The 20,572-nt window shown below is 40.5% G+C and overlaps 1 protein-coding gene across 1 annotated transcript; it reads right to left on the reverse strand.

Annotated features, from left to right (window-relative positions):
* Positions 1-6: 6 nt before the first annotated feature.
* Positions 7-16,413, reverse strand: fndc4a (fibronectin type III domain containing 4a). The gene is made up of 6 exons (XM_058057695.1): positions 16,031-16,413; positions 9,106-9,221; positions 8,814-9,018; positions 5,431-5,520; positions 4,279-4,412; positions 7-2,469 (listed from the first exon to the last, which is right to left on the reverse strand). Exons 1-6 carry the CDS (start codon positions 16,104-16,106, stop codon positions 2,428-2,430), a joined length of 663 nt encoding a protein of 220 aa, XP_057913678.1. The 5' UTR covers positions 16,107-16,413; the 3' UTR covers positions 7-2,427.
* Between the last annotated feature and the right edge of the window lie 4,159 nt (positions 16,414-20,572).

Genomic DNA, 20,572 nt, shown 5'->3' on the forward strand with positions numbered 1-20,572 from the left:
CAAGCTTTTATTGCAGGTTTGAATGATCTCACAACAGACAATAATCCCTCGCTGCTGTAACCCAAAACTCAACTCTGAACCCCAGAGCTCCAGCTCCCCTAGCGCAGGAACACATTTACATCGACACAAATGAACACGAGTCTTATTTATGTCTGTAATCGCTTATTTTCTCATATTATGTCTACTATATTGGGTAACAGGAGTGTAAAGGTGACTATAGGGGTGTTATTTCACATATAGAGGGCTCTAATACTGTTCAAAATGATATTTAGAAAATCGTAAACAGGTTTTCTATGCAGTAACTGAAAATATTCCACTTATAAATAAGGAATTATACTTATCATGGTCACGTCTGGTATCAATTACTGTAATAAATGATTACCAATTATTAACATGAAATTTCAGGTTTATTCCCATTGACTGCAGTAGGTTATGGTGCATTTATTAATTCCATAAAGCATCTATTTTAGTGTATTATCTTTTAATATGTTTTTATTCATTTATTTATTTTAAATAAAAGTGAGCAAAATCGCCATAAAGAACTGCATAAAGATTTGAAGGTGTTTATACAATACAACTTCACATTTTCGCTAATCGTCTTATCCCATGCGCTTTAAAACAGTCGCAGCCCTTCCTCACCGTCCCACCTATTGTTTGCTTCATAGGCGTATCTGTGGCATGCATGGAGCCGTAGTGGATAAGCAGCATGTTGCCATGGTAACAGACTGCAAAAGTCTGCAGTGAGAACATGAACTGTTGTACCTGAGACACTCATGTAGTTTCTATTGGAAGAAGAGCACTGATTACAATTTGGGACAGGTTTAAAAAGGTTACTGTATGGACGTTAACATTGTGGCTTCCTGCTTGCTACGCTACCAGCAGAAGCTTTGCATGCACGTCTAACAGAGTAGTGTAACATATGTACTGTACATCCATTGTTATTCTCTCATTAACACATATTCATATACAATACATGGGTGCTTAGGCGTTCTATTCTATAAAGTGTTCTACTTTGTCTAAACAGCACATGCCAATATCAAAAATACAATGCTTAATTTCACTGATGGCCTCCCAGAGATTGTGTTGTGGTCGTATTGCAACATTTTTGCTCATCTAGTCGTCTACAGTAGATGTTTGTATCATGTTTTCCCCATCTATTCTCTTTGCATGCATGCTGTCCCAAACAACTCTCTCACTTGTCACTTCTAATGTCCCTTTTCCTACTTTTGACTTAAGTAAAAGTAGAAAAATATACATGAAACTAAATAAATAAATGGACTAAATATAAAAATTTATTTGAAATGTGTAAAAGTAATACAAATACAAGTGACTCAAATAAAAGTGCAAAAAATCATTAAAATGACTTCAATACGAGTGTAAAAATAATTAATAAATTAAGTTAAATGAAAAGTTTAAAAAAATGATTAAAAATGTTTTAATGGCTTCAATAAAAGTGTAACAAAAAGAAAATAATTTAAATACATATAAAAAATCGAAATACAATACAAAAATCCAATATAAAAATAAATAATAAAACTAAAAATGAATGAACATTAATAAATGTGTAAAACAAATTTAAAACAGAAAAATAACACAGTTTAAAAATATATGTAATAAGTAAATAAGTAAAAATAATAAGTAATACGTAAAAATAAAAAATGATTTAAAGGGGGCCTGTTATGATTTTTCCACTTTTCTGACCTATACATGTAGTAGTTAGAGTGTTGTATTCTTGTGTTAAACGATACCAAAGTTTCAGCTAATTAGTTTTGCACATTTGGAAGTGAGCCCTAAAAGAATTTTGAGATGGCTCAAAATGCTCGGTTTGAAAAGGCGTGGTAAAACCGTTCTTTTGTGACATCACAGAGGGGCGGACTTCCTTATATGGTTCATAGTTAAGAAGCACTTTGGGCGTGTGGCCAATCAGAGCGGAGTGGGCGTGCAATAAATGAAAACGGACTGTTTTGGAATAGGTGCAGATTCTGCAAAATCTAAAAAGTTTTCTGTGCGGGTTATTGTATGTAGCTGCTCTATAGGAGTCCACAACTCGATACAAAGGGTCAAAAAATGAGCATAACAGGTCCCCTTTGAATAAAAGTGGGTCATAACTTCATAACATGAATAAAGTGTCCCTTGAACTAACCCTTGAATCCTTTGATTTTCAGTATGCGGCCCTCGACGGAAAAAATGTGGACACCCCTACTCTAGAAGGACAATGATGGAGAGGAGAGACTCTACCCTCACCGGACACAACATTAGGTACACCTGAATGAGCTAAATGAGATCCACTTTGAAAAAGTGTGCCTTTGCAGACATAGCAATGCTCAAAGCACACAAATAAGCCGGTAATATATTTGTAGTTTTGTATTCTCTTGTCTTGAATCTCATTAGATGTGCAGGTTTACCTAATATATCTTCTTCTTCTTGTCACACTTCGATGATGTTGATGGACGGCACGGAGGGGTGGAACTGCAACACACAACAACAAGAGAAACATATAAGACAAACATTTAACCTTTTTTCGGAATACTTAAATTTTTATTCTTGGAAGACTACAGCTATTTTTCCCTATGTTAAAAATGTTATGAGAAAATAATGAATAATACCAGAAAAAAGTTGTCATATTGGATAAAAAGTAGTAATTGTATTGCTGTAAATGCACACTCACTCAATGCTTGCATGTAAAAATTGTAATTATATGCAAAATAAGTTATTTTAAAATGATTTTAAAAGGAAAAATGACTGAAACATACGTCGTAATTTTATCAAAAGAAACTACGATAAAAAGTCAGAATTTTATGATTTTAAGATTTTAGTTTTACAAGAATATTATAGATAATAGAGATATAATTTCTGGTGTATAAACCACTGTATTTTGCTTACACTTTGAACCCTGCTGCAGAATGGGAAGAAGTTAAAATAGTGTTTTTTTGAGTGTTAAGTTGCTGTGTGATGATGTTAGCCTTGAGTCTAAGATGATGACACTGTGAGTCGGGCTGTACCTCCTTCGATTTCCGATGGGTTTATGATTAACTTTTTCTCATAGCTCATGTTTGGCTCTTGCCAAATAAAGAGCTGCATGGACTCATGCATGACATAATATGCCATTTTATCAGGTGGACATGTGCAGCTTATAGTCCAGTGTGGCTTCTATATGTACGCATGTATATGTACGATTGCACACTTTATGTCTGGAAAGCCAGTCGATAGGAAGCTATAGGATTTGTCCACATGGACTTAGGCTGCCAAGTGGTGACAAAATGTCCTCTAATGAGAAGCGGAAAGAGAGAAAAATCTTAGGTCTGATTCCATTTTCTTCTTTTCCTTGATTATCGATGCCTTAATTATTACTGCTCCGAGACCGCCTCAGTCACTCTGCTGCCGTTTGTTTTACCCTGGAAAGATTTTCTGGGTGGAAACAAGCCTCGAGCACAACGTTTGCTGTCTACTTTGTATAAGTTTTGTAACGTCCATCAGCCTCTTTGTGTCATTGGCTCTGATTTAGACTTTAAGAGTCCTTGAAAAAGTCACATGGTTCCAACTAAAAGAGAGAATTGTCCTTAGATAGATTAGCTTGCCTTGGTGACGGACAAGTGGACACGGATTAGACTCGGAAAGAGGAAATGTCTTCCAGTTTGAAGGACAAAGTGAGTGTGAACAACATTCACACTCCCATTCATACTGATGGACAATTTGGAGTCTAAGTACAATTACTGTAGCCCATAAATGCTAAAGTCATTTAACACTTTGCGTAACAGCCAAGAACTGCAGGAATAACAGGAATAAACTCACCCTGGGCACAAGCTTTTTAGTATTTATTAGTTAGTTTAATTTAGTAGCAAACTTAACACTCAACGACAACATTGAATATTAATGTTAAGGAGAATGTTGACCAAAAGTCGCAAGAATTTAGTAGCCACTTTTAGCCACACTCTGACATTAAATAATAATATATTAGGATCATAGAATTACAGAATAAAGTCACAATATTATGACGAACAAGTTGAAATATTAGAAGCATAAACCTTCGTAAAATGTCCAGAAATTGTATGAATTTAGTAGCAAACTGCACAAAAACTTGTCATGCAAAACCTTTGTATTAATAATACATCCAAAATATTCATCGAATTACAGAATAAAGTCAAAATAGGATAAGAATAAACTGTGATGTTTTAAGAAGCTGTTTAGTTATTTGCTTGCTTGGCAACTTCCTTAACGATACCCACGAGAGTGTGTGTGTGTGGTTGCCATGGCAGCTAACAGCACCTCGTTGCTCACCTTGCTCCTCAGCAGCCCTCCGCTGTGATGCTCCGGCGTGCTCCTCTCCGACGACGGCTTGACCTTCTCCTTATTGTTGCTGGAGTCGTTGTCCTTGATGATGTCATACTGGCGGCAAAATAGGGCGATGACGGCTGCACGCAAACAAAGAGAGAGGGCGTTGACACACACACACACACACACGCGTCTCTGTGCGACACGTGGAAAGGCGGCAATGCAGACATGGCAGCTCTGTTGTGTTTAGACAAAAAGGAATAATTAGCTGAAGACAATTAGGCAGCACTCAAAGGGGGAATTCATTTTAATTTAATTTAATTTAATTTATCAGTGTACATCATTTTCATCTTCTTACACTTCCACACAGGCTGGAGCTTCTACCTGATGAAGTCCACAAAATATACTCTTAAAATGTATACTATTTCTGCAACAGTATCACCATATTGACATATTTTTATTCAGATAAATTATAAATTAATAAAATAATGACCCTATATTTATTATTTTCAGAATAAATCAGAACATTTTATTCATAGAATGTTTTTTTCTGTGACAGTATCACCATTATTGGCATATTTTTATTTCGATAAATATGTAAAAAAAACACTTCATCACCACCATGTTTTTATTTATTCTTTAAGAAACAAATTTTACATTTTCTATACTAATTGTATATTATTATTATTCATCTTAATATGAAAGTATTTTCTAATTACATTATATATATTTTTACTTTTTCTTTATTTTTGTAAGGGAAAGAAATCTGAAAATTTTGTATACCAATTCCATTTTTTGTAAAAAAAAAAAAAAAATCTGTGACCTTATACTTATTATTTGCATATTTTATCCAGATACATACCATTATATTTGTATTTATTCTATATGAATTATATGTTTGCATTTAATTTACAACATTATTTTGTGGAATGTTTTTTCATTATGTTCATATTTTTATTTAGATAAATATGTAAAAAATCATGACTATATTTTTATTTATTTTATAAGAAACGTTTTCTATACTAATTCTATTTTTTTGTTTCATTTTTTTGTAGAATGTTTTTTTCCGTGACAATATCACCATCATTTGCATATTTATATTCAGATAAATCCTGAAAAAATATATTTTGACACGTTATTGCTGAATAATATCCATACCAGCCCACATGACCAAGACCACCACGATGATGATGACCTCTCCTGTCTGCAGATGTCTGGACCTGTCCAGGCCCTGCACAGTGGGGTCATCTAGACACCAAAAACATCACAAATAATATGACATCTTATGAAAAGAACACTAAGCACAGCGTCCATTGTTGTAGTCCATATTGTGTAGCATGAATGCTCCTCTTAAGTAGATTGACTTCCATTCAGAAAATGATTCTGGAAGTCTTCCAGCGCTCCACTTACCCCAATGACCTTTTTTGTGTGTCGAGAAATATCAAACAGTTTGCTCCCCTCACGTGATGGCCATGAAATACAAAGCGGGGTCTAGCGCGTGTGTGTGTGTGTGTGTGAGACGGCTCATTCAACGCTGAGCGTCTCGTTATATGTCGCTATCTTTGTTGCGTGCAGCTCAGTCTGACTCAGCGCTTTGAAATATTGAGCAGCCGTGGCGTCCGTTGGGGGCCTCCAACCTACTTAAGACGTCCAACCTGTGAAAGTATTCCTTTTTATGTGGCTTTGTTTCCCCCCCACGCAACATTGGAAGCTTAGAGGATTCACCTGCTGGTTAATGAATATTTGAAAACACGCCAGTCAAAACAGCACAAATGCTTGCTTGGTTGCCAAAAAATGAGCTATTTTTTGCCGTCATGTTCACAGAACAGCTGGCGTTTCTTATCCCTTTTTCGCTCTTCATCTGCCTTTGTCTGTCCGCTCTTAAAATAAGCTCAATATACATTTTGACTTACTGTCTGCGACCCACCAGGAACGGAACTGTGACCCACTTTTGGGTCCCGCCCCACCAGTTGAGACCACCTGATATATTACATATGTATAGTACATGTAATCACATAATGAGAAAGAATGATGCCTTATTTATGGCGTTTCTGGCTCTTGCAAGTTGCCAGATGTGATACTATTCATGCCGCCAATCACGGTGGCTCGCATGCAGCTTCAATACGCTCAAATTCTTAAGAAAGGTTTCACATTTGAGCTTATCGCTCCTGCTGTCTTCACGACTCATCGGCTGTGCTCGTAACGCCAGGCTGGCTTCTAATGGAATTATGAGGAAGTGGAAGCTAATTAGAAGTCATTAAGGCGGCGCCGTCAAGAGCTGCACTTCCTGTATGTTTCGAAACAAGTCGGTTAAAAGGGGTCGCCGATTATTAACACTGATGACACGCACATCTTATATAGAATATTCATTCATTCATTCATTTTCTACCGGGTAGCGGGGGGGTGCTGGAGCCTATCCCAGCTGTCACCCTGGACTGGTGGCCAGCCAATCACAGGGCACATATAGACAAACAACCATTCACACTCACATTCATACCTATGGTCGCCAATTAACCTAGCATGTTTTTGGATGTTTTTTGGGAGGAAACCGGAGTACCTGGAGAAAACCCACGCATGCACAGGGAGAACATGCAAACTCCACACAGAGATGGCCGAGGGTGGAATTGAACCCTGGTCTCCTAGCTGTGAGGTCTGCGTGCTAACCACTCGACCGCCGTGCCGCCTTATATAGAATAAGTCCTCCAAAAAACTAAAAGAGCCCGCTGATTTGGTTTTGTATGACATCAATGTACTGTGCTGAATACACCTTTTTAAATCCCTCCGGTACCACACAGTATCATTTGAATCCTTTCCAAAAACCCTTGAAAGACTCAGACCCGTCTATGCGGGGTCAGGGGTCCCCTGCGCGCTCAGCACTTGGCTCTCATGGCCAGTTAGCTTTGGAGAGGTTTTTAACGTCAAAGAATCATTTCTGGATTGTAAAACATAAAGCCAAAAGGAACAGCGCGGAACGCTGCTCTTTTGAACCGCAGCTCCCATTACCTTTTATCATTCGCAATCTCGCCCATGTAATAGTTCAGAGCACTGCGTCGGCTGTATGATGATTCCCACGCTTCAGCGCTTCCTACTTGGGGTTGAATAGCAAAAGAATAGTCGTGGACGAGTCGGCTAGCTTGATTTGAGGAGCTCTTATAGCGGTCGTAATGCTCTATGTAGCAGGTAGAGTGGATTAGCGGATCAATTTCTTCCTAATAAAAGTCCTCTCAGTCTTTTGTCATCTTCAGGCGTTATTGGTCTTCATATTCAATTCCCTCTTCAGGACACAAGTCGGGCACGGACACAGAATCCAAATGAGCTCAGCCATAAATTAGTAGCGATATTTGGCCTGTGACACAATATGTTCAATTAACACCAAGACATTTCCCACTACTGCAATAGTGGAACAAAGTATTAAGTATTACAGTATACGGTATAGTTTGTTTGGGCATTGGACTTCCACACAACCATACAGCACTGTTGGTTCTGTTCATTTCAATATACCAAGGGATGACAGTGGAAATATATAGAATATTTATTGATTGCTCCACCCTCGGCCATCTCTGTGTGGAGTTTGCATGTTCTCCCCGTGCATGCGTGGGTTTTCTCCGGGTACTCCGGTTTCCTCCCACATTCCAAAAACATGCTAGGTTAATTGGCGACTCCAAATTGTCCATAGGTATGAATGTGAGTGTGAATGGTTTGTCTATATGTGCCCTGTGATTGGCTGGCGACCAGTTCAGGGTGTACCCCGCCTTTTGCCCGAAGACAGCTGGGATAGGCTCCAGCACCCCCGCGACCCTTTAGGTCGGTAGAAAATGAATGAATGGATTTATTGATTGCACTATATAGTCGTGGTCTTCTTCTTCTTTCATTCCAGTCTTGTGCAGGTCTCCAGTCTCCCCCCTTAGGTTCTTTGTCTTTTATAAACATAGCGTGTTGCGCTTAGGAGTACTTTCCCGAAGGACGAGGACTCATTTGTGTGTCTCATGGGTACATCATCGGTCTGTGGGGTGCAGAATGCTTTCTAAGTTGGGGATCAAATAGTTATTTTCTCCATTGTGTATTTTTATTCAATGTGAGCCAATGTTAAGGTCAGTTGACTGTTATATCATTCATTCATTCATTTTCTACCGTTTTTTCCTCCAGGGGTGCAGGAGCCTATCCCAGCTGTCTTTGGGCGAGAGGCGGGGTACACCCTGGACTGGTCACCAGCCAATCACAGGGCACATATAGACAAACAACCATTCACACTCACATTCATACCTATGGACAATTTGGAGTCGCTAATTAACCTAGCATGTTTTTGGAATGCGGGAGGAAACCGGAGTACCCGGAGAAAACCCACGCATGCACGGGGAGAACATGCAAACTCCACACAGAGATGGCCGAGGGTGGAATTGAACCCTGGTCTCCTAGCTGTGAGGTCTGCGCGCTAACCACTAGACCGCTGTGCCGCCCACTGTTATATCAGTTTATGACTTTTTTTTACATAGTGTATGTAACCCTCTGGTTGTGTATTTTTGGGATGATGAAACACCCACCTTGATTGGAACTGTTGGAAGGGAAGAGGTCCGTCTTCTTGAGCGTACGAAAGTGGACCTTCTTGCTCGCTTGGCTTTCTCCGTAAAGTCCGATGGACTGCACTTGGATGATGTAGTCCGTCTCCTCCTCCAGGTCCCAGAGGACGCAAGAGCGACTGGTGGTGTTCACTTCCCGGATGAACCTCTGCATGTGCGCGTCCTGCCTCTGCTCGTGGTTTTTGGAGGACAGATGCAGATTGAATGGAGAAGATGATGTTCAAATGTTCTCTCTCTCTAGTGGTTTCACACTTACTTGCTGCGAGATGGAGAAGCCAATTATTATATCTCCCTCCGGAACTTCCCAGGATACAGTTGCTGAGTCGGCTCGGAGGTACATGACGGACACGTTGACGGGGGCTGGCGGTCGGTCTAATGGCGTGGGGGTTGGGGGCGGGACACAGAACCAGAGATATCTTGTTAATGTGGGCACTTTACTCGCCTGTTAAATTGTCAGGGCCATCTGCTTCCATGCAGGATGCTGAATTCAGATAAGTCGTTTTCTCATTCTAAGGGTGTTTGGTTCTTTCTGATGGAAGTCGTGACCTGAAATCCAGTGACGACCTAAAAAATCAAACATACCTCGGTGTACGTCTTTAAGCCTGCATACTACTCAAATAACCTCACATTATACGTCCAAACTTTAATTTGTCATTTGCGACGGTGTGTCCTTCATTGGGTTCTGTGTGAAATGCACACAGTGGAGGTAATTCATTCGTCATGCGGTGACAACGTGCTTCCATTACTGTCGCAGTTAAAACTAACGATGACTGATTTTGTTTACGTACTTGTTAAGACAAACTGCTTTGGCTAAAAAGGCGCTTGTCTTCTGTCCAAATACAAGCCTTCCCCCCCCTCCCTCACTCATTCCCCTCCCTCACTCATTCCCCTCGTCTCCCTACCTGACCTGTCCTGACAAATTGCGCTATTTAAAGCCACATAGTGTCAGTTTATATATATATATATATATATATACAGTATATATTTATCCTCACTGCGTCACCAGGCAGCCTTCTATTGGAGAGCGGTTCTATTGCAAAGTGAGACAAAAGAGGTTGGACGCTTTGGGAGCAAACGTGCTGCTGAAACAAAAGGTGACAGATCTAATGGCGGGCTTGTGATAGGATTGGATGTGGGACATTTGGACACGGCGGTTCAAAGACAATAGCTGAGACGTTTGACGATGGAAGACGAGGTCCAGGAAGTAGAAACTCACTGTCAAAGTAATGGCGTTCCTGCTGCTCAAAACATGGAGTCTTTGAAACATGGAGTTTCAAACTTAGAACCAAAGTTATAAGAGCGGTCAGCTATTGACTTCATTCGTATACACCAATGTGGCTGAGTAGCACTGATTAAATTTGAAAGCGCATACAGAGGTAGATAAAGCAGGAACCTGTGATTGGACACACAGAATAAGTCACCTTGAAATTCATTCACCTATCCCAGTCTGCTTTCTATAATGTTGTCCCTTGAGAAGATATACTGTCAAAAAAATGCTTGCGGGAATGTTCTCTCCTTCACTTGTTTTGTCCTGGACGCAATCAATGTTGTCCTCAGCAAAAGGTGACAAAGGTGGCGCTAAAAGACCCTCAGGTCAGACGTAGCCGTCTGGCTTCCTGTTCATCAAGCTCAGGGTCTCGGACACACTTGACCTCATAGATTGTACACTGATCCACAGTGCCATGGCGGTCACAGGTGCAGCTTTGAGGTGGAGAGGTGCGGTAATTATTGCTCCAATTCTTGGAAGGACAGGGAGATGAGGGTTTTGGTTGGTGTCGTCCAATCCAAATAGCGTCTGAGTCCTTGGTGTGGACGGACGGATGGTAAAAGACTGATGTGTCTTTTAATAGAGAGACCGAGTACAAACTGTCCTTGGCTCTGAGTGAGGAAGAATGACGCATAGACGTACAGTATTTGCAATAATAATACGACTATAGTCCTTGTGTCTTGGCACCGCCCACTGATGATTTGATGATCAATAGGTTTTCCGGGTACTACAGTGAAAATCTGCTCCAGAAAATCCGGATTTCGGCAGTAAGGGAGGAATAAACTGCTTTATATTGTCTGAAAGGATGCTAAGGGTTCCATACTTTGAAAACCCCTGGTCCATGACACTGTTTGTGTTTGTTGTGTTAGCGCTAGCATCAGTGCTAATCATCACTTGCAATGTTTTTTGGCCCCATTGTGGGTTATTTTGCAGCCTAACTGCTGATGATGTCATAAAGAAGCGACGGATTTGAACGGTTTGTGATATTAATGCATTACAAACACACATACAGTGTATTAATAACACATAAAGACACACACTACTGTATGCTAACTGGGAAATGTAGGTAAACCAAAAAAAAAAAAAACACACTAACCAGGGCATACACTAACCGAGGTTCCACTTTATTTGTTAAGTTATGGCGCTAGAGTTTTTGATAGATTTGGTAGAAAATCTACATAAACTGAGGCAAAATGTTGGTGTACTGAATAACCCGCAGATGCTAACCGTCCACTGCAATGACTCTCCAAATGTGGCTGTAACTTGGAGTGATTCAGACCTTTCAAAAACCTGCAGGAGGTGCAAAAAAACAAAAAAAAATGCAGCTAAATCAGGTTAAAATGTCACTTGTCAAAATGTGTTTCCAGTAAATATGGCAGGTGATATTGTCAGTATGTTTTCTCCCCATGACGCTGTCTCACTCGTTGACATTTTTATTATTCCATCATTTAAAAAAACTAATGTAATCAGTTTTATTAATGCTTTGAAAGCAGTATGAATAAAGTATTAACATACATATAGAATCACATCAAATATGTAAACGATGTAAAATGGCTCCATGTTCGCCACCAGCAGCAATTTCACTATCTCTGCTTAGACGACAGGGGGTGGGGGGGCAGCAAATGTAGTCGGCATTGCTCGGCCTCGGAGCTATTACTCATGCTAGGAGCGTGTCCACATCCCAAGAGGGTCTTCCCATTTGTTGGGCAGACAACAGGGCTCGGCCCCTGCGACCTGTCGCTCTCACATCCCAGGCCTTGCATAACAGATGCTAAGATGGACACGCCGAAATTAAGAGTCAGAGTCCAAATCAATACGCATTTTTTGCAGTACACATGGGGTTTTTGGGTATTAGATTGTAAATAACCATGCTGGTCACAGACTTGGAGTATTCTGAGAGCCACTCTGCTGCCCACGGTGGCTTCATTAGCATGGAAGAGGAGCTCCCTTCACATTATGGATGACGCACGGTGCCATCAAATGACCTGACAATGCATCCCCCGCAATATATACATATATATGCTTATGTACACGTACTGACAATCAACACTTCAGACTGTTTGGTAACTAGCTACTAGCAAGTATACAATCATTTGTACTCGTTTTACAAGGCACACCAAAATTTTCGCCAAAATTTTGCTTCAATTTGTGTACACTGTTTCGTTATCGTGCCCAAACAAAGCACCCTACGCATTGCTGACTCACTGCCCGTGTCTGTAACTGCCAAATAACCCGCCATGGGGCCACTTGACAACATTTCATCTTACTATTTAGTGCTGCATTTCTCTTTATATACAGGAAAACATCGGTTTTGGTACACCCCAGATTTTGTATCATTTGGTTTTCAACCAAAATGTTCTCCCTCGGTTTTCATACACTGTCTCAATTACCAAATAAAGCACCCTACGTGTTGCTGACTCGCTATTTGTGCATGTGTTATTGAGTGCAATTGCAAAATAACCCGCCATGGGGCCAAAGAAAGTTGCGAGTGCCAGCAACTTGATAGAGAAGTTGAGAAACGATATTGAATTCAGGAATGGACTCATCCCAATGTACAAAGATGACACCTCCTTCCACCTTCCCGAAGTTGTTCGCCAACAAGAGTCTTCAAAAAAGGTAAAAATGGCGTTAAATGTTCATTTAAGACCTCACAGTTAGGAGGACCAGGGTTCGATTCCACCCTCGGCCATCTCTGTGTGGAGTTTGCATGTTCTCCCCGTGCATGCGTGGGTTTTCTCCGGGTACTCCGGTTTCCTCCCACATTCCAAAAACATGCTAGGTTAATTGGTGACTCCAAATTGTCCATAGGTATGAATGTGAGTGTGAATGGTTGTTTGTCTATATGTGCCCTGTAATTGGCTGGCCACCAGTCCAGGGTGTACCCCGCCTCTCCCCCAAAGACAGCTGGGATAGGCTCCAGCACCCCTGCGACCCTCGTGAGGATAAGCGGTAGAAAATGAATGAATGTTCATTTATTCATTTTGTTTGTCATTATTATGTATTGCTTTGTTGTATGAAAAAGTAATTATTCTCCATAAAATGTATTTTTTGGTTAATATTTTTGCATTAACTGCGTCGTCATTAATTTAGAGCAAATTAATCATGACTCAACACAAATTTTACCAAAAACATTGTCTGTACACTCATGGAACGGTTTTGACTCAGGTTGACTTGACATGATTTCCCACTGGAAAGGTCAGAGAAATTCATTGTGAAATATTTTACAAGCTTATGTGTGTGTGTGTGTGTGTGTGTGTGTTTTCAGCTGTGCTAATTATTCAGCTAAACATGAGTGAGCACATTCCCAAAGGTGCACAACTCAAGGCGAAACCAAGGTGCCGCTATCGTGAATTATTGAGCATATTTCCCTCTTTTATTACCTCCGAGTGCCACTTTGAAGGCTTGTGTCTCTCATAATTACAGCACCCGTTATCCCTAATACAGCCACATTACTGGGACACTTAACCATTATGGCTACAGGATATTATGATATGGATTTTTTAAAAAAAGTCAGATTTGTGACACAGCAGCAAAACACAAAGTCGAATCAAGTCCAGGCTCTCCCTTTCTTTTAGCAGAATGTATGTTTCAGGGAAGTAGATGTTAATTCAAGGTTAATGCAATCACTACACTACAAAGTCTTTGTTTTTAGCGACATAGCAAAAACGTGGCTAAGACAATGTACTTTGTGGCACTCTGCATTGTCCTCTAAACATGCTACAAACATGTGACGCCGGGTTCCATTAAAACGATGACAGCAGCACACGTCGAGAATGCATCAGCAGTTTTTTACCAGCAGCAGGTAGCTCATTTAAAGATATGAGCCTGGCGGTTTCCCACCTGAAAGCCACACAAGCATCTTCTCGGCAAAGACTACTATCCACTTTGGTATGAAACTGAATATTTTATCATCAGCCAAAATTTGGTGGAAAGTCGTCCCTCGTTTACAGCGGTAATTGTTTCAAGTAGATGAGGGAATATTTTCATAAATATTATAGAAAACCTATTCAGGGCTGTGTGTGTGGACTGTGTGTGTACCAAAGGCTGAATATAATATCATGTTTTCCGTCATTGTGCACGGTTCCTTGCATATTTCCATTCACATTGAATCCTGATGCCTCAGTGTGGCAGCGCTGACTATTTATCAAAAGTTAAGCTCTGGAAAGCTCAGAGGAGATCAGAAGTGCTCCCCCCACCCCCCTCCCTCAGGAAGTCAGGTTGATTAAGGTCTGATTGCTCTTACATTTCATGGAAATGTTTTCAATGAGCTGAAAGGGCTGCATGTGCTTGGCAAGGCTGAATGTCTTTTATAGCATTCATACCGCTGCAAGCCACGCATCCTTCCACGGATATTTGGAATTATTAGCATTCCAATACTATATCTGTATCAAAAAGTCAGCCTTTACAAAGATAATAACGCTGGATTTCGTCACAGAGGCAGCTGCAGTCGTCTAAGGCTGCACTGAATCACACATCCATGAGGCTGTCTAATATTTGGGTTACCTTAATTGGCCACAATTAAATCTAATGACACCACCTTCCGGTATATTTGCCCCCTCCTCTGTGGGCTGTGGTGGAAATACGTTGAAATACATGCTCACATGCATGTAATACAGGTTTCCTCAAAATTTTATAAGATTTACTCAAATGGTCAGTGACTTATGTACGATGAGTCCCGTCCATGCCTCAAAGATATTTTGGGTTTTTTGGTTGATGGCGGCCACATTTTCCAACCAATCTTGCTCAAATTTTTTGCACATATGTGCTTGTCAGACCCCTAAAGGTCTGTACAGTTGTGCCTGGCTATATTGCATTCTCTTCAAAAATAAATCATTTACTAAATGATCACTGTTTCATGGTTGAATACGGCCTATTATTCATTTTTTAAAATGCATATTTATGCTAATTGGAATGGAATGGAATGGCCTTTATTGTCATTATACAAGATATACAACGTAATTGTACATATTCTCTGCCTAAATTAAGCATTTTTAAACATAAAGCGGCAAAATGAACTAAAAACACAACTGCAAAGTAGAAGAAGCATTGTAACTTTGAATGTAGTATTCCACATTGGCCACTAGATATCAGTGTTCAGTGAGACTTGCACTCCACTCATCACTAAAGTTCCCAAGGGAACATATTTCATGTTTTTATTGACGTCTTACACGGTTTACTTAATCTTATTCTGTCTATTTCATTAGGTAATACCAATGTAAAGCTATTTTAAGATGCAAGGAAATACACTGCTGAGAAAAAAAGAGTGAGTCTATGTGTCTATCTTTTTTATGTCTAATATGTCTTATTTTCTGTGATTATATCTTATACTCATATCTAAAGATGACTATAGGGGTGTTATTTCATGTCTTGAGGGCTCTCATAATGTAAAAAATGTATTTAGAAGATGGTAAACAAGTTTCCTATGCCATAACTGTTCAAATATTGCACTTACTAATATTGTGATGATTGGTCAAAACACCCTAAGGTTACAGTTGGTGTTTTTGTAGAGTTGTGTGAGAAATTTCAAGTCGATCCAACTTGTGGTTAACATTTTAAACTTGTTTGAGTCATTTTTGCTCTTTTTCCCCCTTATGCTGTTTTTTTTGTATTAAAAAAAACACCTTATGACCTTATCTTGACCAATTCGCCAAATTTGGATGCAACTGTTTATCTTCTAAAGCTGAAAGTTTGGACTTCAGTCATATCTACATGGCTTTATTTACAAAACTAAACACCTGACCGGTGTTTAATTACAATAATAAACATGAGAGTTGCTATCAGTTCTATCGGGTCTGTTTTTTTCCGGTGTGCAGGTGTACCTAATGGACCGTCCACGGAGTGTCAGTCATATTTAACAAAACAAAGGGCGCCTGCAGAGTACTAACGCAATAAGTGTACAACAGCATCCACTTACTTGCTCCCACCAGGAACATGTCGCTCCCGAAGAGCAACAGGACCGCCGAGTGGATCAGAACCAGCAGACGAGCCATGTCTCCCCTAAAATCTCACCGCTCTCCCCCACGACAGGTCACTGCGGTCCGTCGGTGTCGAACATGATTGGAATACAATGCGGCTTTTTTTCACATTGGTGCTCTCCTCAGCAGACGGCGTCCGCGTCGGAGGACGGGTTCTGGAGTACGCTTCGGTCCATTCCACAAGTGACTGTCTTGGACTAGATGCTGGCGGCCATTACTGCTGTTGGAGCTCAGGTGAGAGGACTGGTTGACGCTGGTAGTGGAGCTCCTCACCAGCACACTGAGGGGGGTGGGTTCTAGCAGTCCGGGGGGCGGTTCGGTATCATTGGACAGAGAAGTTTGCGCGGCACCAGCGAAGGTTGCTGGTCTTGCAGCGCGCGTTCACGCTCCCAATTCATTCGTGTCACAGCCGGACACACACACACAGACACACACACACACACACACACATGTTGTCTTATGAAGATACAACCAGTTAGCAGTGATTTATGGCTATGCTAGTGTGCATGCAGTTTTTTACAACGTCAAATTGAAAACAAAGTCACTATTATAAATATGTCAGCTTCCCAAAAATGTTGTAAAAATATATTTTAAGGCACCAGCTACCCGGAAGGGTCAATTTGGGGCTCACCTGTTGCAAAATGACATTTTCCGGGTCAATTCAACTGCTCTTTTCGAGAACCCAAAAATGGCAGAAAAGGCCACTTTTTTCAGGGCTCCATTTTTGTCATTTTTTTCCCCAAGTCCGTACCTGTTTAAATTATTTTTTTATATCACTTTAATGGCACCAAATTATATTATTACTCGACATATTATTAAGTGTGAGGATTTTAACATTTAAAGAACAGCACTTTTACATAAATGTTTTTTGTAGAGGCTGCACGGTAGTGAGTGGTTAGCACGCAAGGCATCGCAGCTAGGAGACCCAGAGTTCAATTCCACCCTCGGCCATCTCTGTGTGGAGTTTGCTCTGGTTCTCTGGGTACTCCGGTTTCCTCCCACATTCCAAAAACATGCTAGGTTAATTGGCGACTCCAAATTGTCCATAGGTATGAATGTGAGTGTGAATGGTTGTTTGTCTATATGTGCCCTGTGATTGGCTGGCGACCAGTCCAGGGTGTACCCTGCCTCACGCCCGAAGACAGCTGGGATAGGCTCCAGCATCCACTGTGACCCTTGTGAGGATAAGCGGTGGAAAATGAATGAATGTTCATTTATTCATTTTGTTTGTCATTATTATGTATTGCTTTGTTGTATGAAAAAGTAATTATTCTCCATAAAATGTATTTTTTGGTTAATATTTTTGCATTAACTGCGTCGTCATTAATTTAGAGCAAATTAATCATGACTCTACACAAATTTTACCTAAAACATTGTCTGTACACTCATGAAACGGTTTTGACTCAGGTTGAATGAATGAATGCTTAGTTTGGTGCATGCTTTGAATGGAAAAAAGTAGCGCCATCTGGTGGACACAATATTGAAAGCCAGTCATTCAGATTGAAATCTGCATTGTACTACTTTATGTCAGGATTATGTGGACCAGAAATGACATTTTCAATGGGACATATTTTGTCACAAGGAACAAAATGTGCCTTTGCATTTTTAAACCCTAGTAAGGGTTAAAAGTCTGTGTCAAAATAGCACTGAGTTGGCAGACCTTTTGAAACAAAGTGCTTCTAGCAATCTGTGTAATTAAGCAATTCCTCCAGTGTACAGCACAAAATTCCCAACCAATCTTAATAAGTGTGCCAGATTCAGACTCAAAATGGCAGCACTTTTAATTATTACATCCTGTCAGTCCAAAATAACACCTTAAAGAGGCATAGGACAGGCAAAAGTCATCTTTTTAACTCCTGTAAAGCATGCCACAGATGCAAACACAACTCACGGATTGTCATGTTTTTGTGTTGCTATAAAATACCGTAGCTTTAGCCAAGACATTGGGAGAATGACGAAGAGGTGATCGATCATTAATGACTTTCTTGGAACAAACAATCATGACAAAACAACCTCAGTTGCAGATCAGAAAGTCGAAATTTTAAGCAGGATGGAATGGACACAACAATGCAAATTTCTCTCACTCATAAATGACAGTTTGACACCCCTGTGCGCGGATATACCTTATCAAAGCCTCAGTCAAAGGTTTGGACACAGATTCATTCATTCATTCATTTTCTATCGTTTATCCTCACCGAGGGTCGAGCGGATGCTGGAGCCTATCCCAGCTGTCTTTGGGCGAGAGGCGGGGTACACCCTGTACTGGTGGTCAGCCAATCACAGGGCACATATAGACAAACAACCATTCACACTCACGTTCATACTTATGGATATAATTAATTAACCTAGCATGTTTTCGGAATGTGGGAGGAAACCGGAGAACCCGGAGAACATGCAAACTCCACACAGAGTGTGGAGTCCGAGGGTGGAATTGAACTCGGGTCTCCTAGCTGTGATGCCTGTGCGCTAACCACTCATCCGCCGTGCAGCCGAATCCCATTCAAACCTTTGCTTTGGGAGGAAACCGGAAAACCCGGAGAACATGCAAACTCCACACAGAGATGGCCAAGGGTGGAATTGAACTCGGGTCTCCTAGCTGTGAGGCCTGTGCGCTAACCACTCCGTGCAGCCGAATCCCATTCAAACTTTTGCTTTGGCAGGAAACCGGAGAACCCGGAGAACATGCAAACTCCACACAGAAATGGCCCGGGGGTGGAATTGAACTCGGGTCTCCTAGCTGTGAGGCCTACGAGCTAACCACTCGAGCACTATGCAGCCGAATCCCATTCAAACTTTTGCTAAAATGTTGTGAAGGTTTCAGTGAGAAACACGGCATTGGGCCTGCAGTGTAATGCCCTGCAATGTAATCCAATAACCCCGTGCAGAAATGTATGAAAAGCCTTGGCTGGATTACTTCCTGTGAGCCATCAATCTCTGGCTCCAAGGCGCTGTAAGAAGGTATAAATCTCTCCATGTTCTCCAAACACGTCACGTTCAAGCCCATGCATAACTTTTACACTATCTCCAAATAAGCACATCGAATTCTAAAAGCCGCTGTGGATTCTCCCAAAGCTTATTCAAGTTTTTAATTAACGTGAATGACTATTAAAAGGGGGCGGTCTTTAATTGAATGTGTTACCATGTACAGTGAGCCTCACGGGTTGCATTTATGAACATTGCCTTTTCATGTGTAATGTTTCACACTCCCGCTGACGCACGTGTGATATTGCATTTTAATCCCGGCCATTTTGGAAATCAGTGCAATAGAAGGTGTCTGCTAAGTAAAAACAATACCAAGTACACACAATTACAGTTAATGAGCCCGAACCTACCTTAACCTTAACCACGACTCATAAGCTCCTCATTAGTTGTTCAGTAACTACTTTAAATTGATGTCCCTTATAGTCATTAGTTCCTCTGTAACTGCTGTATTTGTGTACCTTGTCGCAAGCGCACACATATTCCTGTTAGAACAACATGGAAAAAGTAGATTTAGCTCAATCTGGGAACTTTGACATTCCGAAAGTTAATTGCTTGGTGTTCGGCGGCAGCCAAAAGAATTCTTAAAGTGAAATGAAATGTCACAGAGGCAGGTGAGGAGTTTAATAAGCGAGTCTTTATGGGTCATTTTGCGGCCCAGACTGGAAAAGGGATGACGCATTCAAAGACCCCCAGAGGTGTTCTGCGAAGATTTGTTGGAAAGACAAATGGAAGCTTATGAATTGGAAATGTGTAATTATGTTTTGTTGTGGTGGTTTTATTATTTATGACAACAAGACAAGGCGCAGGAAAATGGCAGCGCAATGACAAGTCAAGGTCAAAGTGTGATGTATGAATATTTATTGCGTTGGAGGAAGAGGAGGAGGACGGTGACAGCGTGGGATTGCATACCGATTGGCTTTATCAATATCCTAGTACTGTTTAGATGAACTGCATAAGCTACAACTGGCCTCGCCTCATCATCCATTCATCGGTCCATTGATCAGTCAATGGGGAATGAAGTGGGAGGGGCCTCCTGCAGTAAATCATGTCAATACACCACTGCTTTTCGTCCCTGTATGTATTTTCTATTCAATACAGAGTTAGCTTCAGTATTGCACCAGGACGTAATGGAATGAAGGTGTTGGCAGAGTTATACTGACATCTCGTGGTGTTTTTAAAGTATTACAACTCCAGGTATCTTCAACTCCATTGGGATTTGTGGCCCAATGCATCATTTTTGTCAAGAATACTGAAGCTATTATCAACTTTATGGCTTTATTAGATTTCGTTAGATCTTGTGAAAAGATGATAATAATAATAATAATAATAATAATAATTAATAATAATAATTAATAACAATAATAATAAAAAATAATATAATAATAATAATAATGTCATTATTATAATGTCATTATAATGTCAATGTCATGTTTCATTATAGCTGCTTAAGTATTTAGTATACATACAGTATACATATACAAAATATATATTAAAAAATG

Source organism: Doryrhamphus excisus, chromosome 19, assembly GCF_030265055.1.
Source record: "Doryrhamphus excisus isolate RoL2022-K1 chromosome 19, RoL_Dexc_1.0, whole genome shotgun sequence".
NCBI lineage: Eukaryota > Metazoa > Chordata > Actinopteri > Syngnathiformes > Syngnathidae > Doryrhamphus > Doryrhamphus excisus.